Below are 27,174 nucleotides of genomic sequence, written 5' to 3' on the forward strand. Positions count from 1 at the left end.
ATAATTTTCTTTAGGAATGTAGTGAAGTAAAAGTAAAATTTGTCAGAAATATTAATAGCACAGTAAAGTACACATACCCCCAAAAACTACTTAAGTAGTGCTTTCAACTATTTTTACTTAAGTACTTTACACCACTGTGAAAAATATTAATAACATTCCACCCATGAGGCCAAAGAGGGCGTTTTTGGTCATTGACTGCAGGAAAGGGCAACTTAACATTGACACTAGTTCATTTTGAAAATATTGTTTAACAATTAAAACAAGTTTAAATACAATTAAGATAACTTGTTTGTAAAGATTAGACATCTTAGTCTAAACAACAGTAGATCATTGAGTAGTAACAAATAGGCTATTATTACTAAAGCATCATTTCAGGTGGCCAACCTTGCTCCACTGATCCCTGATCTACTGGGTGAGCAGACTTCTATTCCAGCCCAGCAATAGCACACTTCATTATCAACTCATTAGATTTGATGAGTTGAATCAGGTGTGTTATTGCTGGGCTGGAATTGGCCTGCTCCAATTGTAATAGGTTTATACATTCTGTGTGATGTTTAACTGTATTTTTGGATACAACATTTTCTAACATAGGTAGGCCTACACATACAGTGTATTCTGAAACTATTCAGACCCCTTTACTTTTTCCACATTTTGTTACGTTACATCCTTATTCTAAAATGTTTTTGTATTTTTTATAATCCTCAGCAATCTACACACAATATCCCATAATGGCAAAGCGAAAACAGTTTTTAAACTTTTTTTTGTACATTTATATACAGTGAGGGAAAAAAGTATTTGATCCCCTGCTGATTTTGTACATTTGCCCACTGACAAAGACATGATAAGTCTATAATTTTAATGGTAGGTTTATTTTAACAGTGAGAGACAAAATAACAACAAAAAAATCCAGAAAAACGCATGTCAAAAATGTTATAAATTGATTTGCATTTTAATGAGTGAAATAAGTATTTGACCCCTCTGCAAAAAAAGACTGGCAAAACCCTTGTTGGCAATCACAGAGGTCAGACGTTTCTTGTAGTTGGCCACCAGGTTTGCACACATCTCAGGAGGAATTTTGTCCCACTCCTCTTTGCAGATCTTCTCCAAGTCACTAAGGCTGACGTTTGGTAACTCGAACCTTCAGCTCCCTCCACAGATTTTCTATGGGATTAAGGTCTGGAGACTGGCTAGGCCACTCCAGGACCTTAATGTGCTTCTTCTTGAGCCACTCCTTTGTTGCCTTGGCCGTGTGTTTTGGGTCATTGTCATGCTGGAATACCCATCCACGACCCATTTTCAATGCCCTGGCTGAGGGAAGGAGGTTCTCACCCAAGATTTGACGGTACATGGCCTCGTCCATCGTCCCTTTGATGCGGTGAAGTTGTCCTGTCCCCTTAGCAGAAAAACACCCCCAAAGCATAATGTTTCCACCTCTATGTTTGACGGTGGGGATGGTGTTCTTGGGGTCATAGGCAGCATTCCTCCTCCTCCAAACACGGCGAGTTGAGTTGATGCCAAAGAGCTCGATTTTGGTCTCATCTGACCACAACACTTTCACCCAGTTCTCCTCTGAATCATTCAGATGTTCATTGGCAAACTTCAGACGGGCCTGTATATGTGCTTTCTTGAGCAGGGGGACCTTGCGGGCGCTGCAGGATTACAGTCCTTCACGGCGTAGTGTGTTACCAATTGTTTTCTTGGTGACTATGGTCCCAGCTGCCTTGAGATCATTGACAAGATCCTCCCGTGTAGTTCTGGGCTGATTCCTCACCTTTCTCATGATCATTGTAACTCCACGAGGTGAGATCTTGCATGGAGCCCCAGGCCGAGGAAGATTGACAGGTATTTTGTGTTTCTTCCATTTGTGAATAATCGCACCAACTGTTGTCACCTTCTCACCAAGCTGCTTGGTGATGGTCTTGTAGCCCATTCCAGCCTTGTGTAGGTCTACAATCTTGTAATTGACATCCTTGGAGAGCTCTTTGGTCTTGGCCATGGTGGAGAGTTTGGAATCTGATTGATTGATTGCTTCTGTGGACAGGTGTCTTTTATACAGTGGGGGAAAAAAGTATTTAGTCAGCCACCAACTGTGCAAGTTCTCCCACTTAAAAAGATGAGAGAGTGCTGTAATTTTCATCATAGGTACACGTCAACTATGACAGACAAATTGAGGGAAAAAAATCCAGAAAATCACATTGTAGGATTTTTTATGAATTTATTTGCAAATTATGGTGGAAAATAAGTATTTGGTCACCTACAAACAAGCAAGATTTCTGGCTCTCCTGGAGTGGCCTAGCCAATCTCCAGATCTCAACCCCATAGAAAATCTTTGGAGGGAGCTGAAAGTCCGTGTTGCCCAGCGACAGCCCCAAAACATCACTGCTCTAGAGGAGATCTGCATGGAGGAATGGGCCAAAATACCAGCAACAGTGTGTGAAAACCTTGTGAAGACTTACAGAAAACGTTTGACCTGTGTCATTGCCAACAAAGGGTATATAACAAAGTATTGAGAAACTTTTGTTATTGACCAAATACTTATTTTCCACCATAATTTGCAAATAAATTCATAAAAAATCCTACAATGTGATTTTCTGGATTTTTTTTTCTCATTTTGTCTGTCATAGTTGACGTTTGTCTGTCATAGTTGACGTGTACCTATGATGAAAATTACAGGCCTCTCTCATCTTTTTAAGTGGGAGAACTTGCACAATTGGTGGCTGACTAAATACTTTTTTTCCCCACTGTACAGGTAACAAGCTGAGATTAGCAGCACTCCCTTTAAGAGTGTGCTCCTAATCTCAGCTCGTTACCTGTATAAAAGACACCTGGGAGCCAGAAATGTTTCTGATTGAGAGGGGGTCAAATACTTATTTCCCTCATTAAAATGCAAATAAATTTATAACATTTTCGACATGCGTTTTTCTGGATTTTGTTGTTGTTATTCTGTCTCTCACTGTTCAAATAAACCTACCATTAAAATTATAGACTGATCATTTCTTTGTCAGTGGGCAAACGTACAAAATCAGCAGGGGATCAAATACTTTTTTCCCTCACTGTACATAAAAAAAAGGTTACTCAACTGGCAGCTTCATTAAATACTGCCTGCAAAACACCAGTCTCAACGTCAACAGTGAAGCGGCGACTCCAGGATGCTGACCTTCTAGGCAGAGTTGCAAAGAAAAAGCCATATCTCAGACTGCCCATCTTAATCTTTTCTTTTTATTGGCCAGTCTGAGATATGGCTTTTTATTTGCAACTCTGCTTAGAAGGTCAGCATCCCGGAGTCGCCTCTTCACTGTTGACGTTGAGACTGGTGTTTTGCGGGTACTATTTAATGAAGCTGCCAGTTGAGGACCTGTGAGGCGTCTGTTTCTCAAACTAGACACTCTAATGTATTTGTCCTCTTGCTCAGTTGTGCACCGGGGCCTCCCACTCCTCTTTCTATTCTGGTTAGAGCCAGTTTGCACTGTTCTGTGAAGGGAGTAGTACACAGCCTTGTACGAGATCTTCAGTTTCTTGGCAATTTCTCGCATGGAATAGCCTTCATTTCTCAGAACAAGAATAGACTGACGAGTTTCAGAAGAAAGTTTCTGAAACAGTTTTCAACTGCGCTAACATAATTGCAAAATGGTTTTCTAATGATCAATTAGCCTTTTAAAATGATAAACTTGGATTAGCAAACACAACGTGCCATTGGAACACAGGACTGATGGTTGCTGATAATGGGCCTCTGTACGCCTATGTAGATATTCCATTAAAATTCAGCCGTTTCCAGCTACAATAGCCATTTACAACATTAACAATGTCTACACTGTATTTTGGATCAATTTTATGTTATTTTAATGTACAAAAAAAATGCTTTTCTTTCGAAAACAAGGACATTTCTAAGTGACCCCAAACTTTTGAATGGTAGTGTATGTACATGTGATATTTCATTTTATTTGATAAATTAGCAAACATTTCTAAAAAACTGTTTTTGCTTTGTCATTATGGGGTATTGTGTGTAGATTGATGAGGGAAAAAACAATTTAATCAATTTTAGAATAAGGCTGTAACGTAATAAAATGTGGAAAAAGTCAAGTGGTCTGAATACTTTCCGAAGGCACTGTATAACCCATGGCATATAGGATATACCCTTAGTCTCTTGGGACTTCTTTCTCTTCATCTGCAAACAGGCTTACACAGCTTTCTGAAGACAGAAAACATCACAAAGAAACAGGCTTCATTATACTCAAATTAGACAGCACTGAATACTATGTTGCTATTATCTCTCTGTCCTCTAAAGTTTTCCCCTCTAGGGACTGGAACTGGAGAATCTTTTCACAATGTCCTCCCACAAAGTGACCTGCCCTATCCAGTAGCCTACACTCTCCCTTTACTGATCGCTGGAGCTACAATTTCACCCTCTTCCATGGTTGTTATCTACAAATGCATTTGTATTTTTAATTTTCAATAATTACATCAAGATTGCTAGTTATAGGAAGTTAGCTGGCTGATGACATTTAATTCACTAAACTAAACAGTGTGTAAAATTAGCTAGCAAGCAGCTCAGTTGAGTTGGCCTACTGTAGCCAGCTAGCTAGCTAGCTAATATTATATATATATATTTTTTACATTTAAGAAATGTATTTACTGGCACTGCCTCCTTTTCTTGGGTCCTTACAAAAACAAAATAATGGGCATCTTCATGATATTTTCTGTGGTAGAATGGAAACAACTAAAAAAGTCTGTCACCAGAGCGGTTTAGAACGTGTTGTGACGTTTACCTTTACCAGCGTAATCCACTTTAAATTTCAATACATATAAATCACACACTGTCAGCCGCACTTGATAACTTGAAAACTAGCACTTAAAGCTAACATGGGCAACAACAACAACTACCCGGACGGAACACAGTGACGCACTTAACACACAGCACCCCTTCTACGGGCGTGTGGGGGGAGGATCCAATCAAAATCGGACCGTTCAAAAAGTGTTTGCAATACAAAATTCTCCAGACCTCCAAGGGTGGTTTGACAATGACATGATTTTGGAGGTATGGCAATGCAAGACTAGTGTTAGGCATTAGGGTTAGCAGTGTAGTTAAGGTTAGGGTTAGGATAGAAATGTGATTTTATGACTTTGTGGCTGTGCCAGCTAGTGACCACTCTGCAGAGCTGCCTTCAGTAAATGAGTCATCCCAATAAATGGAAGGAAAGTAGAATGGTTTCATCATCGCACTCCTCTTTTCTTCTGTTTATCTCGTTCTCTCTGTTTGTCCCTGATTCCCTCTCTCTCTCCATCCCTTATAGGTTCTTAGTAATAACAACCAGCTGTTCCTGAAGTCAGTGAGCCAGGCGGACGCTGGGCAGTACGTGTGTAAGGCCATCGTCCCCAGGATCGGAGTGGGAGAGACAGAGGTCACTCTCACTGTCAACGGTACATAACACCGAAGAACACACACAACAGTACCCTCTTAGAAAAAAGGGTTCCGAAAGGGTTCTACATGGAACCCAAAAGGGTTCTTCAAAGGGTTCAAATAACCCTTTTAGGTTCTAGGTAGAAACTTTTTTTCTAAGAGTGTAGATAATAAATACTGGTGCTATATGGAATATAACACCCCCTCACACTTTCTCTCTCTCTTTCTCTCTCTCTTTCTATCCAGGTCCCCCCATCATCTCCAGTGAGCCTGTTCAGTATGCGGTGAGGGGGGAGAGAGGAGAGGTCAAATGCTACATCGCCAGCACACCTCCACCAGACAAGATTGTAAGTGGACAGTTGATACTCTACAAACTCTACTGCAAGCTTATACATGACCACATGACCACCTATACATTATTGTCATCGTGAGACTGACATAGTCGACACTCTATCAGCGGTTCCCAAACTTTTATGTCTTGTGACAGCCATCAAAATCTTTTGGAATTGTCCTGAGACCCACCAAGTAAACAAACCCAATGTTTCTAGCTGGGGACACTTCTATCTCCTTCACTCCACTTGTCTCTCTGGTCTGGATGCACTCAGACAGTGTCTGTGTCTGAAATGGCACCCTATTCCCTACATAGTGCACCCAATGGGCCCTGGTCAAAAGTAGTGCACTGTATAGGGAATAGGATGCCATTTTGGATGCAGTCAGTGTGTAGTTGGTCTCGTCCTCCACTCCTCTCCTCTCTAAACCTTGTGAGTTTAATTCTCTCTGACGCACCAGGCTGCCTCTCTAATGCAAGGACAGAAAAAGAGTTATAAAATATGAAGTACAGGAATGGCAGGAACAGTTGTCCAGGCAAATTCCTCCGCCAGAGTTTCTCGTTTTTCAGAATAAATGGTAGATTATGGGAACATGTGGCCTTATGCATTTTTAAATACTCTCTCATACTTCAGTGTGAATAATAGCTTTTAGTGGGTTGGAAGTTGAGGAAGTGTGTAAGATTCTCACCAACTCTAAAACCACTACATGTAACTCTAAAGTCCAAGAATAGAGCGATATAACTGCTTGGAACTGTTGCTGTTGGTTGTGTGTGAATCTCATAATGTGGGCATTGTAAGTGTGTGTGAATGTTTTGGGATGTATGTGCTTGTTTGTTTACTTTAGTGTGTGTGTGTCTTTAAGTGTGTGTGTGTGTGTCTTTCTGTATACTGTACATATGTGTATACAGTGGCAGACTTACCATTAGACAACTCAGGCAATTGCCTGGGGCCTCACATCATCAGGGGTCTCGTGAACTTGCCATCATTTTGTTTATTAACTCTTCCGAGTCGGCGAACGCTTCGGCGCGTTCAAATCGCGGGCCGGCTTTAGGACCGCGCAGCATCCAAACCAAGTGACGCAGAGGGCTGCCGTCGATTTCATGCAGAAATGGAGACCCGAAGCTACGTTTTGAGTGTTTGTTTCATGTAAATACACCAACTAAAACCAAAGTTATGATAATTTCAATTCCATGAAAAAAGTGCGTCAAAATATGCGCTCTTTTATGAGCGCTTTGCATTTATTATAATAACTTTGTCGTCTTTTGTGATAAAAAGGAACGGAAAAAAACGTGTGCTTGTGCTAACCCGGTTCTTCAGGATGCACACGAGTATATAAACATTCATTCCCATGACAACTAGCCATTGCGAAAGAACGAACGAGAGGAATTAGTTCAGTTCATGAGTAGTTTTGGAGAGTTTTCCACGAGTTAGTATTTCAATTGTTAGTATTTCAAGAGTTTTATTGTCAGCAGTATCGTTTTTGTGAAGCAATATGAGGCGCAAACTTCACGTTGAACAAGCCGTCGACTTGTTATTCCAAATGAGCGATGAAGAAACTTTGGAAAGTTCGTCGTCAAACGACGACGACGACGAGCAGCCTGGGCCATCAACAGCCCCCACCCCCACAACAAGCCGACGGAGGCCATCACAGAGGGGGCGTGGAAGGAAGGATCAGGCCAAGACCAGGTCAAGATCTCCAGCCCAGTCAGCAGCACAGCCAGAACAGAGCTCTGAGCCATGGAAAACAGAGACTGATCCTGACACTGCCCCACAAGCCAGTAGGTTCATGCCCCGCAGACCACCAGGAGCCCAGGTGGATTTGCATTCAGGGCACACACCAAAGGACCTCTTCCTGCTCTACTTCGCCGCAGATACAATGAGGACAATCTGCAGAAACACCAACAAACAGGCAGCAAGAAATCAGCAGAAGGGGAGCAAATATCAGTGGACTGACGTTGATGTGGAGGAACTGCACAGATTTCTGGGTCTCCTCATCTACACCTCATTGGTGACTCTGCCTAGTATCCAGGACTACTGGAAACAAAGCCACATATTGTCTGTTTCATTGCCAGCGAAGGTCATGCCAAGAGACAGATTCCGGTCCATCTCATGGAACATCCACCTAAGTGATCCAGAGGAGGATGTCATAAATGACCAGCGCAAAGGTACACCCCAGCATGACAAACTGTTCAGGGTCAAACCTCTGATGGACGACATTCGCACTGCCTGCCAGGCTCATTACCATCCTAAGAAGGAACTGTCAGTCGACGAGAGGATGGTGGCTACAAAAGCCAAAACTGGCATGACCCAGTACATGAAGGACAAGCCTAACAAATGGGGGATCAAGCTCTTTGTGTTGGTAGAGTCTAACAATGGCTACACTCTAAACTTCAACGTGTATGTTGGGAAAGCACACACACCCAGCGTGCATGGACTTTCATATGATGCTGTTATGGACCTCATTCAGCCATCACATCTTGGTACAGGATACCATATTTATATGGACAATTTCTACACCAGCCCAAAACTGTTCCTGAGTTTGGGAAGTATGAAGTGTGGAGCCTGTGGGACCTACAGAAGCAACAGAAAAGGGTGTCCTAGTGGCAGAGAAAATGCCCTCACCAGCAAATCGAAGAGGGGGTCTGTGAGATGGATCAGAGAGGATCGCCTGGTCTTTGTGAAGTGGATGGATACGCGGGAGGTGTCGGTGTGCTCCACAATCCACCCAGCGTTTTCGGGCGAGACAATCAAGAGGAAGGTGAAGGAAGGACCTGGACGCTGGGTAGCAAAAGACATTCCCTGCCCTACCCCCATCATGGCCTACAATAAGTACATGGGAGGGGTTGACCTGTCAGACCAGCTTCTCCAGTATTACTCAACCCATCGCAGAACTGCTCGCTGGTACCGTACCCTCTTCCTGCATTTTTTGGACATGGGAACAACAAATGCATACATCCTGCACTGTGACATCAGTGCGACCCAACAGGTCACACCCATGACGCACAAGAACTTTGTGGCAGAACTTGTGGCCCAGCTGTGCGGAGTGACCCAGACAGGGGTTCCACTTCAAAAAAGCACCAGCCATGTTCCTGTGGCCATTGCCAATGTTGCAGAGGCCAAAGACAAAGCCACAGCAGGCCGCAGGGTTTGTCAACGCTGTAAACAAGTTGACAAGAAGAGGTTTGTCACACCATGGAAGTGCAAGGCCTGTGATGTGGCTCTCTGTGTCATTGTGGACAGGAACTGTTTTGAAGAGTGGCACAAATAGGGTAAAGGCCAGTGGCTATACCTACTTTTTTTGTAAATAGTTGTGTATTGCTTGTATATATCTCAAGAATACTTTTATATGTTCATATTTGCACTTTGTGGTTCAATTTGAAGCTTTTTTTTTCATTTTGGACAGAAACTGTTTTGAGGAGTGGCACAAAAAGGTTTAGGGTTAGAATAGAAGAAAAACGCCAGTGGTTATACCTACTTTTTATTGTAAATAGTTATTTATTGCTTGTATATATCACCAAAATACTTTTATATGTTCATATTTGCACCTTGTGGTTCAATTTGAAGCTTTTTAAATGCTTGGTTCACCATGTTTGAGGGTTTTACAATAAAAAAACCATCTTTTTTCTAAACGGACTTTGTGTTTTCTGTGTGTGTTTGGGTCCAGTGTGTTGAAATAGTATGTCAAAGTGAAAAACTTACTAACAGATCATATAGGTGAGGTTGTGCTGAAAAAAAAGATACCCAACATTGGTCTGGTAAACATTTCTTTATGTAGTATATCAGGGCAAAATTGAAGGTACCCAAAAACGGCCAAAAAAGCTCCAGACTCCGAAGAGTTAATACATCATGTCTCTGTTATCTTTCCTTCTTCTTCTGCTTGAGGCCCTCCTCCGATGTGCGCTATTTAGAGTGACCGTCTCTGGTTGTGACAAACGGAGTGGATTCTTTTTTCTTCCTCTGAATTCTGCTCTAGCTTTTGAATGGTTGGGTCCATAAGCTATTATGACCCCATTCCTGAAAGCTAAGACTCTTTCTATTTCCCTCTACGACACTCACAAGCTGTGCAGGACATGTTAGAAAGGACTGTGACAAAACCGCAATTGAAAACAATGCATGTCTTTTTTTCTACACACACAATTATTACTTGATGAACATTCAAATATATTTTTTATCCATATCACTCACTTTGTGATGCCAATTAAAATTGTTACACCTTTCCCAAAATGATTGCCCACCACTGTACTAAATGGTGATGCAAAGACCTTTACTAGTGAAGGGTATTTCAAGTCTTTTCAGTTAGCCTTTTCGTTCTGCTTCGTTCACCTAAAAGAGCCAGCTCCGTACAGCTCTTCATTCAGTAGCCATGGGGGGGCCTCAGACTGGCCTCTACCTGGGGCCTCCAAATCACTAAGTCCACCCCTGTGTGCGTACTCCTCTAAATGTGCGTATGTACATCTATGCATATATGTGTTTGTGCATAATGCATGTGTGTGTCAGTGCACATACAGTATAGGATATGGGTGTGTGTTAATGTGCGCCTGCCTGCCTGTGTTCCAGGTGTGGGCGTGGAAAGAGAACGTATGGGAGAAGGAGAAGGGGACTCTGTTGGAGAGGTACACGGTGGAGCAGAGTAAACCTCTGTCTGAGGGAGGGGCTGTCCTCTCCACCCTCACCATCAACAACGTCATGGAGGCTGACTTCCTGTCCACCTACAACTGTACTGCCTGGAACTCCTTCGGACCCGGGACCATGATCATCACCCTGGAAGAGACCGGTACGACTAGAGACAAACAACAACAACAACAACAACACCATTATATTCATACTCCTAACTTGATACGACCAGACATCCCTCCTCAAAAATAACAACAACAACAATAACCACCATATATATTCATGCCTGCTCTATTACAATGTTTTAGCTGAATCGGCATGTTGTATAAACAGCTAACTGAACGCTATTGCATTGACCACTTACATTTTTCTGTAACATTTCTCTCTCCGTCTCTCTCTCTCCTCCCTCTCTCTCGCTAACTGTCTCTCTCTCTCTCTCTCTCTCTCTTCCCTCTCTCTCTCTCCCCCTCCCTCTGTCTCTCTCTATTCCCTCTCTCAGAGGAGGTCCCAGTGGGTATAATAGCAGGAGGAACTGTTGGCTGCACCATCCTGCTGTTCCTGTGTTTACTAGTCCTGGTGCTCATCTTCTACCGACAGCGCAAAGGCAGTGAGTGACACCTCCATCTACTGCACACAGATCAACCAAATAGGAAATATAATAATATGCCATTTAGCAGACGCTTTTATCCAAAGCGACTTACAGTCATGCGTGCATAAATTTTTGTGTATGGGTGGTCCCGGGGATCGAACCCACTACCTTGGCGTTACAAGCGCCGTGCTCTACCAGCTGAGCTACAGAGGACCACAATATCAAACACATACACCTGTAAAATACAGTAGCAAACACATACAAATACATATTTCACATACCCATGCCTTGAAAACATCATATACACCTGAACTTCCTCAAAAAGCAATATATTATTCACATGTTTACACTTACATTAAATACATACATATACTTAAACATATACAGTACATAAACATACACATACTGTATCTAAATCACTATACCCTGACATATATCCAGCAGTATTCAACTGTGTGCTGTGCTGTTGTGTTGTGCTTCCAGGTCGTCGCGGGGTCACGCTGGGTAAACCAGACATCAAGGTAGAGACAATAAACAAGGAGACCCACAGTCTGGAGGAGGACTCCGGCAGCGTTTCCACGGCATCACGCATGGTCAAGGCCATGTACTCGGTGAGTCGCCATGACAACGCTACAGCAGGTTGCCTTGAACTTTGCTGGCTTTGGTTTATGTTACCCAAGTTTCCCCTCAGGCGATAACTAAAGTTTTTTCAATAATTCCAACGACGCCTCAACTCTGAAGCTATCACCTTACAGCTAACCCTTTAACAGAAATGCACAATTTATTTTTCTGTCATATCAACTTTTGCTGTTCTATCTTTTCAATCACAATACTCAGAATTTTTTACACTTTTCAACTTAAAATTCGATCTGTCACTTTCTCTTCCTTACCTCTTCTTTTTATTTTTTATTCTTCGGTCCCCCGCCCCCCCCCTCTTATGTTGGATTCCTCCCCACCTTTGTTGTTTTTTCGTTGTTTGATGGTTTAGTTTCTGCCCTCTTCTGTATCCTTCTCTCCCTCCTCTCAGCCCTTTAAAGATGATATAGAATTGAAACAGGACCTACGTAGCGACACGTTAGACACTCGCCAGGAGTACGACCTGAAGGTGAGATCATCTTACACACGTGCCTTCAGAAAGTATTCACACCCCTTGACTTATTCCACATTTTGTTGTGTTACAGCCTGAATTCAAAATGGATTCAATATATTTTTCTCTCACCCATCTACACACAATACCCCATAATGACAAAGTGAAAATATGTTTTTTTAGAAAAGTTTATTGAAAATGAAATACAGAAATATCTCATTTACATAAGTATTCACATCCCTGAGTCAATACTTTGTAGAAGCACCTTTGGCCGCGATTACAGCTTTCAGTCGTCTTGGGTATGTCTGTATCAGCTTCACACATCTGGATTTGGGGATTTCTCCCATTCTTCTGTGGAGATTTCCTCACGCTCTGTTAAGTTAGATGGGGAGCGGCGGTAGGGACGGTGAAAGACGGGTGATGAGCTGTTTTCTCCACACATAGCGCTTTGCATTCAGGCCAAAGAGTTCCATTTTTGTCTTAACAGACCACAGAATCTTTTGCCTTATGCTCTCAGAGTCTTTCACGTGCCTTTTTGCAAACTCCAGGCGTGCTGTCATATGCTTTTTTCTCAGGAGTGGCTTCCATCTGGCCACTCTCCCATAAAGCCCAGATTGGTGAAGTGCTGTAGAGAAACTCTGTAGGTCTGTCAGAGTGGTCATTGGGTTCTTGGTCACCTCCATATTTCTTAAATTTCCCAATGATGGAGACCACTGTGCTCTTTGAAACTTTCAACACTCTAGAAAATATTGAATGCCCTTCCGCAGATATATGCCTCATCACAATTCTATCTCTGAGATTTACGGACAGTATAGTTTCTGCTCTGACATGCGCTGTCAACTGTGGTACCTTACAGTGCATTCGGAAAGTATTCAGACCCCTTGACTTTTTCCACATTTTGTTACGTTACAGCCTTATTCTGTAGATTGATCTCCTCATCAATCTACACACAATACCCCTTAATGACAAAGCGAAAACAGGTTTTTAGAAATGTTTGCAAATTCATTACAAATAAAAAACTGAAATGCCTAATTTACATAAGTATTCAGACCCTTTGCTATGAGACTCGAAATTGAGCTCCTGTTTCCATTGATCATCATTGAGATGTTTCTACAACTTGATTGGAGTCCACCTGTGGTAAATTCAATTGATTGGACATGATTTGGAAAGGCACACACCTGTCTATATAAGGTCCCACAGTTGAAAGTGCATGTCCGAGCAAAATTGATAGTCCCCAAAAACACAGTGGCCTCCATTATTCTTAAATGGAAGAAGTTTGAAACCACAGAGACTCTTCCTAGAGCTGGCTACCCGGTCAAACTGAGCAATCGGGGGAGAAGGGCCTTGGTCAGGGAGGTGACCAAGAACCCGATGGTCACTCTGACAGAGCTCCAGAGTTCCTATGTGGAGATGAGAGAATCTTCCAGAAGGACAACCATCTCTGCAGCACTCCACCAATCAGGCCTTTATGGTAGAGTGGCCAGACGGAAGCCACTCCTCAGTAAAAGGCACATGACAACCCGCTTGGAGTTTGCCAAAAGGCACCTAAAGGACTCTCAGTCCATGAGAAACAAGATTCTCTGGTCTGATGAAACCAAGATTGAACTCATTGGCCTGAATGCCAAGCGTCACGTCTGGAGGAAACCTGGCACCATCCCTACGGTGAAGCATTGTGGTGGCAGCATCATGCTGTGGGGATGTTTTTCAGCGGCAGGGACTGGGAGACTAGTCAGGATCGAGGGAAAGATGAGCGGAGCAAAGTACAGAGAGATCCTTGATGAAAACCTGCTCCAGAGCGCTCAGGACCTCAGACTGGGGCGAAGGTTCCCCATCCAACAGGACAACGACCCTAAGCACACAGCCAAGACAACACAGGAGTGGCTTCGGGACAAGTCTCTGAATGTCCTTGAGTGGCCCAGCCAGAGCCCGGACTCGAACACAATCGAACATCTCTGGAGAGACCTGAAAATAGCTGTGCAGCGACGCTCCCCATCCAACCTGACAGAGCTTGAGAGAATCTGCAGAGAACAATGGGAGAAACTCCCCAAATACAGGTGTGCCAAGCATGTAGCGTCATACCCAAGAAGACTCAAGGCTGTAATCGCTGCCAAAGGTGCTTCAACAAAGTACTGAGTAAAGGGTCTGAATACTTATGTAAATGTGATATTTCTGGTTTTTTATTTTTTATACATTTGCTAAAATTTCTAAAAACCTGTTTTTGCTTTGTCATTATGGGGTATTGTGTGTAGATTGATGAGGATTTGTTTTTAAAATCAATTTTAGAATAGGGCTGTAATGTAACAAAATGTGGGAAAAGTCAAGGTGTCTGAATACTTTCCGAATGCACTGTATATAGGCAGGTGTGTTTCTTTATAAATCATATCCAAACAATTGAATTGGCAACAGGTGGACTCCAACAAGTGGACTCTAATCAAGTTGTAGTGACATCTCAAGAATGATCAAAGGAAATTGGATGCACCTAAGCTCAATTTGGAGTGTCATAGCAAACGGGTGTGAATACTTATGTAAATGAAATATTTCTGTATTGCATTTTCAATAATTTTGCAAACATATCTAAAAACATGTTTTCACTTTGTCATTAAGTATTATGTGTAGATGGGTGACAAACAAATCTGTTTAATCCATTTTGAATTCAGGCTGTAACACAACTAAATGTGGAATAAGTTAAGGGGTACAAATACTGTCACACACACACACACACACACACACACACAGACACACATACACACACACACATACACACACACACACACACACACACACACACACACACACACACACACACACATTAGTTACAATATGTTTTCTAATCTCTCTCTCTCCAGGACCCCACCAACGGCTACTACAATGTGCGTGCCTCCTCCCACGACGAGGGCCGCCCCGCCTCCCGCTCCATGCACTACTCCGACTACCGGCCCTCCAACACCCCAGGGGGAGCTGCCTCTGTCAGCAGCAGTGCTGGAGGATCAGGGGCCACGGCCAGCGGAGGAGGCCCTCCAGGCCCAGGGCCCCTCTCCACCCCCGGTCGCCCCAGCTGCTACGACCCCCGGCCCCCCTCCAGACTCTCCCACAACAGCTACGCCCAGTTCAACACCTTCACCCGTGCTGGGCAGAGCCAGCAGCCCCCTCCCAACCCCCCGCCGCAGACCAGCGACTTCCCTGGAGACTGCAGCCTGTTGGACTCCCCTCAGCTGGCCTACGACAACTACGGCTATCCCTCTCACTCCTATACCCCCTACCGCATGGGCTTCGCCCCGCCCACTCTGGCTCCGTTGGAAGCCGGGCCTTCCTATGAGATGTATGGGGTGGGGCCGGGGGTGGGGCCTGGGCCGGGGGTGGGGCCTGGTGTGGGGGTGGGGCCGGGGGCAACTCCGTCAGGGTCAGAGACTGGACTGGGGAAGTATGGAAGCTCCACCCGCTTCTCCTATACCTCGCAGCATTCTGACTACGGCCACAGAGGACACACACAGAGAATGCAGACACATGTGTGAGATGGATAGGTGACATACAGTGCATGGTCACATAGATGGTGAGGGTGCATTCTCATAAACACTGTCACTCAGACACACACAGAGGTCACACACACAAACACACATTCACATTCTCAAACATACACACTTATACTGTACACATGTGAGCATACACACGCATATATACACACATACGCACACACACACAGAGGAGTTCGAATTTGCCCACGAGACAGGGAGGGTATGAGAAAGAGAGAGTGCAGATCAGTGGAAAACAAGAGTGTCCCAGAGTTACAGGGAGGGGAATTCCTCGTAATCTAGAATTCCCACACTCCCAGTGTTCAAAACTTCGCTCTGAAAGAGCAGAAAGCGAAAGTCACAATCAAGACCAGAGAAGACAGGACTAGAGAGAACAAGAGATCTTTAGATATTAATTATTGAAATAAATAGCATAAGTGCTATGAATTTAGATTGTAAAGAATGACGAGAGGGAGCGTTACAGGCAATTTATTCCATATTCGATTGCCAAATATTACAGGAAGGCATATCATGGAGAAATTGACCGTCAAATATGGTACTCATTCGTTGGGCGGGAGAAACCTCAACCAGTGGAGGGTCATGACTGGCCGCCATTTTGTTTTAGCTGGTTGTTGTTTTATACAGTGATTTTAGAGCACATATATATCCCAGAATGCTCCACTTCATTGGCGCCATTGGTGCTGGTTAGTTGAGTTATCATACGTTTTGCACTGCATTACTGCAAACAGTATTCATTGCTTAGACATCCATCATCTACGTATATCTGTATTATATAAGTCTGTTTTTATTTGCACACCAACAAACTAGAGCTTTCTATTCTATTTTTTAACATTTTACAGAATTATTTTGGTCATATTTCTGTGAAGGAAGTGTCTGTGGACCAAGATGTTCAAACTTGAGAGTGTTTAGTGTTTGTTTGGGTGATATTCATCTCAACAAACAAAGAGAAACATGAAGAAGTATTTGTGTACCTGTTTCTGTCAGCCATGATGACTGGCAGGATTCAGGAAGGGGGGTGGGTATACAGGAACCATTTTACCAAGTGTCCATGTTTGCTCTTTATTTGATGTAAATCTGGGGTTACAGGCATTTATATGCAGTAGATACCATGGAGGAGGTCCTTCTATGGGCAGGTGTTGTGTTGCTAGGCCTACCAAGGTTCAGGCCTTGAGGCAGTCCGGGCATATGGAACTATAAGCCTGCTAGCCTGGCATTCAAACTGAATTTGCTATGTTTCACCATTTATATGAACTACATATTGTATATATGTGAAACATAGCAAATTCAGCTTGATTCAGGCTATAAACCTTAGCCTGGTGCCCCCTGCTGAAATAGAAAGAGGTGATGTGGTAGCCTGGTGGCAGATCTGTTTGCAGATCTGTTTGTGAACAAACTGACCTGGGACCAGGCTAGTGAGATGGTGTGTATAAGAGTGGCCTTAGGGAACATGTGGTAATGCTTTCATCATTCATTCATCCTCACACACAATCAGCCATGATGACAAGGCCAGAGGAGAATGAGTATGGAGAGGTTCAATGAAGGTTTGTCTACAGTATTGATATATGGATAGTGGAGTGTGATTGTGTGAATGTGTGTGGGTTAAAGAGAGAAAGAGCAAGAGGGAGAGAGAGAGAGAGTGTGTGTATGCACATCTATTTGTACAGTGTTTGTATAGATGTGTGAATGGCTGTGTGTGTGTGTGTGTGTGTGTGTGTGTGTGTATGCATATACATACAGTACTCTACCTGTGTGTGAGCGTGACTATTGTATGCATGTCAGTGTGTACAGTATGTTTGGTGCATGTCTGTATGTGTTCATGTGTGCGAGTGTGTTTCAGTAATATGTCCATATAATTTCTCTTCACAATCCTGTTACAATACTTTTATACCTCTGGTAGGACTGTATCCTGTATTATTGTGTCTTTGAATTTAGAAATACAATGTGTATCTTATTGTACTGTTCTACGTAGCAGAAAAAAAAACTGTTCAAAAGATGTACAACAAAAAGTGATCACATTTTCATTTTTTAATTTCATTATCTCCAATATTTTTTAAAAATGGTATGTAATTATTTTTCCACAGTATAACAGAAATAAAAAGCACTGTTTTTTATACAAATAAATCATGTTGTGTGATGCTTTTGGGGGAATGGGATAACTACCAATTCGGAGAATTCAGTGTTTTCCCCTACAATCAACATATATTATTACCTACAACCAAACGTAATGTAAAATAAATCAATACGTGGAAACATATTTAATTACAGCTAACGAATAAAGAGCGACTGCCCCTAAAAACCAACTAATCCCTTTGAAAACGGCCTATGTGGCATCGATATTAGCCAGAAACATTTATTCTAGTGTCAAAATTGACTACAAAGTCTAAATAGGATCATTTTGGACATAAAGTCAGTCTCGCCTAAAACGGAGTTTGGAACCTGAGTGTGTCGCGAGTAAATGAAGGTTGAGTTTGGATTACAATTATGTCAACAATTCATGACCCCTTTTGCCAAGCTCCACCTGCGAATCGCCCCTCCAGTACTTTGCTTCCCTTCATTGAATGGGGCTCCGTTGTTTCATCTCCCCCAATGCGTTCAAAGGATCACAGCCATTTGAGACCTAAAAGCCCTATATGGATTGACCATGCCTCCGGCTCTGGTTCGACAATGCATGCTTCCAGCAAGATGCACAGCCAACTATGGTTTGCGTGCCCTGCTGAAGGACACTACTGTGTGGAATAGGTGGTTGGAGTTTATTGGTCCCCAATGGTGGTGAGTATACCAGTAGCTAGACCATAGACTGCTGATTATGTATCTGGTTATGTACAGTGCATTCGGAAAGTATTCAGACCCCTTGACTTTTTCCACATTTAGTTATGTTACAGCCTTATTCTAAAATGTATTAAATAAAATAAAATCCTTATCAATCTATACACAATACCCCATAATGTCAAAGCGAAAACAGGTTTCTATAGATTTTTGCAAATTGATTAAAAATAAAAAACAGAAACACCTCATTTACATAAGTATTCAGACCATTTGCTATGAGACTCGAAATTGAGCTCAGGTGTATCCTGTTTCCATTGATCATCCGTGAGATGTTTCTACAACTTGATTGGAGTCCACCTGTGGTAAATTTAATTGAGTGGACATTATTTTTATTTTTTTATTTTTTTTTGTCATTTAGCAGACGCTCTTATCCAGAGCGACTTACGTGAGCAATTAGGGTTAAGTGCCTTGCTCAAGGGCACATCGACAGATTTTTCATCTAGTCGGCTCGGGGATTAGAACCAACGACCTTTCGGTTACTGGCACAACGCGCTTAACCACTAAGCTACCTGCCGCCCTGGAAAGGCACACACCTGTCTATATAAGGTCCCACAGTTGACAGTGCATGTCAGAGCAAAACAGTGCATGTCAGACAGTGCATGTCAGAGCAAAAATTAAGCCATGAGGTCAAAGGAATTGTCCGTAGAGCTTCGAGACAGGATTGTGTCGAGGCACAGATCTGGGGAAGAGTACCAAAAAAATTCTGCAGCATTGAAGGACACAGTGGCCCCCAAGAACACAGTGGCCTCCATCATTCTTAAAACATCTTAACATCTTTTTTTCAATTTTCGCATAAAATGACACAAATCTAACTGCCTGTAGCTCAGGACCTGAAGCAAGGATATGCATATTCCTGATACCATTTGAAAGGAAACGCTTTGACGTTTGTGGAAATGTGAAAATAATGTAGGAGAATATAACACATTATAATCTGGTAAAAGATCATTCAAACATAAATACATGCGTCATCTTTGAAATGCAAGAGAAAGGCCACAATATAATATTGCAGGTGAGGCGCAATTTAGATTTTGGCCACTAGATGGAAGCAGTGTGTGTACAAAGTTTCAGATTGATCCAGTGAAGCGTTGCAATACTGGACTATTTTGTATCAAGTCTACCCAAATGTGCCGAATTGGTCAACTGATACATTTTCAAGTACATAACTATAGAGAACATACAAATGATATGGTAATACAAAATGTAAGTTTACACACTCCCAGGAATGTCATACATGATTAATCATTAGCTTATACACTAACTTTCATACATCTAGATGGCCGGGCGGGGTGGGTGTGGAGCCAGAGACAGCAGGGGTTCAAACTGTAGAACCCAGTTCCTACATTTGAATATAAAAATGGATTTTATCAAACAAAACTATGCTACATTTTATCTCTGGGACCCTTAGGATGACAAATCAGAGCAAGATTACTGAATGCAAGTACATTATTTACCTTCAGAGGTGAATGTATCAAACCAGTTGCCGTGATAAGTTTTTTGTTGTTGTGCACTCTCCTCAAACAATAGCATGGTATTTTTTCACTGTATAGCTACTGTAAATTGGACAGTGCAGTTCGATTAACAAGAATGTAAGCTTTCTGCCCATATAAGACATGTCTATGTCCTGGAAAGTTTACTGTTACTTACAACAGTCATGCTAATCACATTAGCGCACTTTAGCTCAACTGTCCCGTATACAGGACACGGATCCCGTAGAGCTTAAATGGAAGAAGTTCGGAACCACCAAGACTCTTCCTAGAGCTGGCCGCCTGGCCAAACTGAGCAATTGAGGGAGAAGGGCCTTGGTCAGGGAGCTGACCAAGAACCCGATGGTCACTCTGACAGAGCTCCAGAGTTCCTCTGTGGAGATGGGAGAACCTTCCAGAAGGACAACCATCTCTGCAGCACTCCACCAATCAGGCCTTTATGATAGAGTAGCCAGACGGAAGCCACTCCTCAGTAAACGGTACATGACAGTCCGCTTGGAGTTTGCCAAAAGGCACCTAAAGAACCCTCAGACCATGAAAAGCAAGATTCTCTAGTCTGATGAAACCAAGATTGAACTCTTTGGCCTGAATATCAAGCGTCATGTCTGGAGGAAACCTGGCACCATCCCTATGGTGAAGCATGATGGTGGCAGCATCATACTGTGGGGATGTTTTTCAGCGGCAGGGACTGGGAGACTACCCAGCTAACAAGGAACGTAACTGAGACATTTGTAACATTCCCCTTAAGTCTTCCAGAGGTACTGAATGTCATAGCCCGTTTGGGACATTATAGGCACATTCATAACTTTTCTAATAAGTATTATAACGGTTATAAATATCAGGTCACTATACATACATCATGGGAACATTAAAAACGTTCCTTGGTAGTCCATCAAAGGTTCTGAATATCATGTTATTTTGGAGATATCCTTGGAACATTTCATAACGTTACATTTAGAGCTATGGTTTGTCTTCATGTGACGTTACAATCGGAATGATAGAAATACATTTTGGAACATCGTCTGTAAGTTTCACAATAACGTTATCATGACTTATGTAGGGACTAAAATAACTTTGTGGTCACGTCCTGGAACGTAATTTTGTTAGCTGGGTAGTCAGGATCAAGGGAAAGATGAAAGGATCAAAGTACAGAGATATCCTTGATGGAAACCTGCTCCAGAGCGCTCAGGACCTCAGACTTGGATGAAGGTTCCATTACCAACAGGACAAAAACCTTAAGCACACAGCCAAGACAATTCAGGAGTGGCTTCGGGACAAGTCTCTGAATGTCCTTGAGTGGCCCAGCCAAAGCCCAGACTTGAACCCGATCGAACATCTCTGGAGAGACCTGAAAATAGCTGTGCAGCGACGCTCCCCATCCAACCCGACAGAGCTTGAGAGGATCTGCAAAGAAGAATGGGAGAAACTCCCCAAATACAGGTGTGCCAAGCTTGTAGCATCATACCCAAGAAGACTCAAGGCTGTAATCGCTGCCAAAGGTGCTTCAACAAAGTACTGAGTAAAGGGTCTGAATACTTCTGTAAATGTTATATTTCAGATTTTTATTTTAATACATTTGCAAAAATTATGGGGGTTTGTGTGTAGATTGATGAAAACAATTTAATCAATTTTAGAATAATGCTGTAATGTAACAAAATGTGGAAAAAGTCAAGGGGTCTGAGGACTTTCTGAATGCACTGTCTATTTTGATAATCATTATCACTATCATTGTTGACATAGCTGCTGAGCTAGCTATCTAGCTAACTAGCTTGCTAACGTTAGCCTACCTCAATAGAAACTGGATTTGGCTTGGAAACACAATAACATTTCAAAAGAAGGCAAATAATTTGTAGGAAAACCTTTTGTCATGATTGTGATGTCGCCAGATTGACTTTTGGATGCAGTATATCTTTAGCCAGCTAACAAAGATTGAGGGGACCACCGTATTTTAGCTAGCTAACATTAGCTAAAAATCACGACAGCTTTGATGGAAACAGGAAGGTGCAATTTTATGAATGCCGACAGATAATTTTTTCGTTTGACATGGTGGGATCTTTAAAATGAATTATGTGAGAAATGGGGGTGGAAACACCTTTATGTTCAAATATTGATATAATAACCATCATATCGAAAGTAAACTTGGGAGTCAAGAGATATGGTGTGTGGTCCTCCCACTACAACTCGGGAAACCATGCAATTTATTAGGCTACAGATGAAATAACTTATGATGAACTTCACAGGGTGGTGAAAGTGCATGGTGATCTTGATGCCATTTGACAAATAAACATTTGCATGAAAATCTATCGCCAATTGGATGGAAAACTAGCTAATGTTGCCAACTATTTTTCATTTAGATCCGATATTGGCTCCTATATTTGTCGCTAGAAGTCGCTATATTACCTTTTGTCCTTGCTGCTGCATAGCTGCGTTCCCCGACGTATGCCTCGATCACACAGACAGTGTATTTGCATTTTGGTACACCAGAACTCCATTCATTTCCAATGGAATGCTGTGTTTGCCTTGCAGCATTGCGTTGCAGAGGCAGTTGCAGTGCGTTCTGTGTGGTGCATACGTTGTATTTATCGAACGTATGCATCAAACTGTATGCGTTGACGGCTTGACAAAAATGGTAGCTGAAGGTGAATGTTGAACTTTTGTTGCACACATATCCAGATGATGCTGTTTACCATTTTGCGCGAAAACACTGTAGGTGTAATCTAGGCAGCCTGAAAAGTAGCTGAATTTGTCGCTAGAATCTATTACCTATAAAAGTCACTGGAGAGATCTGAAAACTCGCTAAATATAGTGACAAAGTCGCTAAATTGGCATCACTGGCTATAGTGGCTTCATTTGCTCTGTTAAACCTACTATTTGAAATGACTTCTATAGCAACAGTGAATCTATTTTATTTTTAAGAGGAGGATTCTCAGTAACCTTTCTCACGATAGCACATTGGTAGTAGTTAGTGACAAATATCAAAGCTGAGCAGGGCTGGGCTTGGTTATAACCCTAGATGGGAGACCAAAGGAAAGCTATAGATAACTTCTCCAGTAGGAGGTGCTGCCCACCCTATATATTTTTTCTGATAGTGGCTGTAATGTTGAAGAGCTGACATTGTTTCAAAGGTACAAATTCAACATATTTTATACAAAGTTTGTCTATGTAGAAAATTGATTACCATGATGACATAATCCTGTGGTTGAAATTTCACCCTCAAAACAACAGTTCATTCTCACGATTTTGCAAATTCAATGTATTTTAAAAATAGATTCCACGTCAAAATATGTTGACAAATTACTTTGAAACAACGTTGATTCAACCACAAGTACCCTTGTGACACCTCCTCCGTTGTTGCCAGAGTTACCTCGACTCCTATGAAAAGGACACTACCAGTAAACACCACCTCATAAGATTGCCTGCTGCAGTTGTTCGAGAGATGTCCTGTTTGCAGCCAAACATGCAGCTTGAGAAGACCAGCAAGAGGGCCCTCATCAGCATCATGAAGACATGCCCCTGCTGTGAGCATTCCTATGAATGGAACAGTCAGCCACATGTTGGCAAGGATCCGGCCAGCAACCTTAACCTGTCAGCGGCAACAGCTTTCACAGGCTCATCATTTGTACAAATACAGAAGGTAACCCACTTCATCACTTTTTGATACATTTGATAACCCAATTGTGAAACATAATTGATGTAAACTGACATTATTTGTTGCTTATTTTCTACTTCTAATATGCATATAATGTCCAGGGCATAACCTAGCCTGGTGGAACCAGCCTGATTGCTGTGTTCACCATTCACTTCACATTTTATTGATAATGTTAAGCTGCTATGCCCATCAATGGGGCCCTGGCAAAGACTTTACATCCAGCCTCACCTCTTGGCTGCTCACCAACGGTTGTCGATGGGTAGAACAGAATTAAGTAGGTTAAGTCTGACCTGTTCAAATTTCAACATAATATCTGTTTGTGTATCAGATATCACCTATTCTAACTGCCATTTGTAATAACAGTGACTATGTGTGTACGTGTTCACAGAAACAAGTATGGAGCCAGCACATGGGGACTTGCAAGATGATGTGATAAAGTCCAGACTGACAGACGGGCTTGATGATGATGTCCCTGAATGGAGAGAGACCTGGCACTAGGCATTAACATTTTACTAGACATAACTTTTACTTGTATTGTCTATTTATATTATTGAATTGAATGGTATCAGTCAATATGGGGAGGCAGAAGCCCTGTGTATTCTGCACCAGGATCAGGGAACTCCTGTTGTATATGGGACACCACACAGGAAGGTATGACCCCTGACATGTTTGCCAAGGTAGCCCCATTACCACCAGACAAAATACCGATAGGCACAGTATCTGTATCGGCTGGGAATGGCAATCAAATGTGAAAGGTGTACATTTTTATTAGCAGGACCCTGCTTCTATAGTATTATGTGAAGGGTTGTTTATTCTACATGGCCCTACATTTAAAATAGCTACATAAATTCAGCAATTGTATTCTTCTCATATTACTCTGTAGGCTACTGATCTATTCAAAGCTTCCTCCGGCATCTCACCATACATCTGCCTGTAGTTATTGAACTCAATCTGCAGGAGGTGTGTTTGTTATGATTGACTGGGGGGAAAACGGCTTTGTGCAAGGTTCTGACAGATGGGTGTGTCTTGGTGGTGGCAAGGACACACCCAAGAAACACCCACATCAAACCACACTCCCAAGCCAACTCATGTTAGGCTTCTGTCAGCAATTCTTGAGGAGCAAGCCAAAAAACAAGGCCAAATCAACAGGTGCAGTTCCCCTTTAATCACAGCAAATCAAGGCAATTAACTTTATATATGTTTTTTTAAATCATTTGACAGCCTTTATCGGTACACATGAATTGTACTAATAATTATATAATATAAATGTGAAAAAGCACAACAACACCATAGTTATATACTATTACTGGGCAACAGTCATGTGGATATTTCCACTACCACTTTAGTATTTATACTGTTACTATTCCACTAAAGGCTACTATCCCACTAATACAAAGACAGTCAATACAATACACTAGCCTACATTTTTCAACACTAACAATTTTAACTTTTTCCACTTCCGTAAAAATACTTTTGAACAGCAAGTCACACAATTTTTCCATATAGCACCAACTCAACTTCCATTACACTTCAGTGCAATAGGTGGCAGTACCATCATTCTGTCATCTTTGCTTCCCAAACCAAAAAATAAGAAAACTAAATTTTAACAGAAGAGAGTGGCCAAGGTCAAGGAGCAAAGTGTTGTAACTGCTGTGGAGAACATGAGGTGACAGCCTTGGAATACCTGATTAGGGTGAAAGAAATGGAGGTTGCCAAAATCAGGGCAGCTCAGTCTGTCTCCTATGTGGAGGCAGTAAAAATTGTATAAAGGTCTGAAGGTCCGATGGTAGTGAATACTGGTAGAATTACATTGCAACATACACCGCAGCCTGCGTATCAACAGGACCCAGAAATTCTTAAGGTGAAGAAAGTGGACTTTGTTGCTTTTATAGCAATGGTGATAAATGGCACTGTGCACGTTGAAAAAGTAAAGAAAGATCGATATCATTGTTTCTGCAGTTGAACTATTTCTGGGATTAAAAGACTTAGCTAACATCTGAGGAGATACATGGAGTACTGTCTTGTGTGGTCCCACCCTCTCAGGCCTCTGAACCTGAGCAGGTTTTTGAGGTTTCTAATGACTGGAGGAGCTGGAATATATATTATTTATTTTTTTGTAGGTTTTGTGGATGAATGTTAATTTTCTCTTCCCATTGAAATGTACTTTGCTTATGTGATTTTTTTTCACCCCCGTCCAGTTGGTGACGGCAATACACATTTTAGCGTGTAGTTTGCCCCAAAAACCCAACGGAAAAAATATGGTGGAAGCGGATGATGAAGGGATTCTGAATCTAATGGCGGTATAATCAAGGAGAATTTGAATATTGTCCAAAAGAAAGGAAAACAGAGCAAAGTAGAGTACAGTGATGAGAATGTCACTTCGTATCTAGTAGGAGTACGGTTTGTATATGAGGAGCAGCTGATCGAATTACCAATCTTGAGGAATCCATTTGAGATATCCAAACTGGTGGAGATAGTGCATGGTAGAGTGAAGGCTGTGAGGATCACGAAAGGCAGGCTTGTTTTGATTTTTTGTGCTTCTGCGGATCAGAAGAAACGTGTGTTGCGTCTCACCCGATTTGATACGTTTGAAGTGTGTGTCTCTTAGGAACAGGGCACCTCTCAAGCGGGTTATATCTGGAGTCTCGTGGGAAGTAGATGTTGAAGAGATGAAAAATATTCCTGGAGTGATTGATGCACGTCGGCTGAATCGTGTGGTGAATGAAGAAAAAGTGAAGAGTGTCTGTTCTTTTGTTTTTTGATATGGAGTCTCTCCCTACTCAAGTGCAGTTAGGGTATATTAACTACAGTCAGAGCATTTATCCCAAGACCAATGCAGTGTGATCACTGTAAAGCTTTTGGTCATGTTTCAAGTGTTTGCAGAAGGGAGAAGCCGAGATGTCCAAGTTGGGGCAAAGATCATATTATGTGTTATAAATGTGATGAAAATATGACATGTTGCAATTGTGGTGGGAACCATGAAGCCACGTCTTTCGAATGCCCCACAAGGGTGAAAGAGAATGAGGTGGCCAAAGTCAGGGCTATCCAGAGCATTTCATATGCAGCAGCTGTTAAAAGGGTTGAGGGTTTGAATGGTGCTCCTGAAGAGTCCATGGTGGTGGATAGGCCTTCACTGCAGGCTGCAGGGGTTGCCTTTCACCAGCAGGATCCTGACATTTTAAAGGTTAAGAAGGTGGACTTTGTGGCCTTTATAGCTATGGTGATAAATGGCACTGCCAAGGTGGAGAGAAGATCCAGGAAGATAGAAGTCATTGTGGATGCGGCGGAGCGGATCCTGGGGCTGAAAGATTTCTCGGGGAAGGAGTTACATGGAATATTGTCACAAGCCGTACCACCCTCTCAGGCACTACAGCCTGAGAAGGGAGATATGGAGATTTGAAAGAAGGAAGAAGTGGGAGTTTTGTTTTGTCAATGTACTCTTTTTATTTGGGTGGATTAAGTTAGTTTCCCTATCACGTATGGATTTTCTTTTTACCTTGTTTTGGTTTCAACCCGTCCAGTTGGTGGCGGCAATACACCTTTTTGGGTTGTAGTCCGCCATAACCCACAGAAGAAGAAGAAACCCCAACGAAGAAGAAGAAGAAAATCACCCCATAGTATGCATAGTAGGCCGGAGAGAGGAGGAGGTGTTAGTGGATGGAGTAGGC

The 27,174-nt window shown here is 42.3% G+C and overlaps 1 protein-coding gene across 1 annotated transcript in view; it reads left to right on the forward strand.

Annotated features, from left to right (window-relative positions):
* The window catches only part of LOC311132581 (kin of IRRE-like protein 1), a gene marked incomplete at its 5' end in the record, with an annotated part of 28,436 nt that extends 10,781 nt beyond the window's left edge, over positions 1-17,655 (forward strand). The window contains 7 exons of the mRNA XM_084165838.1: positions 5,292-5,418; positions 5,645-5,745; positions 10,285-10,501; positions 10,841-10,948; positions 11,414-11,541; positions 11,958-12,035; positions 14,864-17,655. Of these exons, the coding sequence (XP_084021964.1) occupies positions 5,292-5,418; positions 5,645-5,745; positions 10,285-10,501; positions 10,841-10,948; positions 11,414-11,541; positions 11,958-12,035; positions 14,864-15,529 (1,425 nt within the window). The 3' untranslated portion in view covers positions 15,530-17,655. The remainder of the gene's footprint in view (positions 1-5,291; positions 5,419-5,644; positions 5,746-10,284; positions 10,502-10,840; positions 10,949-11,413; positions 11,542-11,957; positions 12,036-14,863) is intronic.
* Positions 17,656-27,174: the final 9,519 nt, after the last annotated feature.

Source organism: Coregonus lavaretus, assembly GCF_964263955.1.
Source record: "Coregonus lavaretus genome assembly, chromosome: 7".
Lineage (NCBI taxonomy): Eukaryota > Metazoa > Chordata > Actinopteri > Salmoniformes > Salmonidae > Coregonus > Coregonus lavaretus.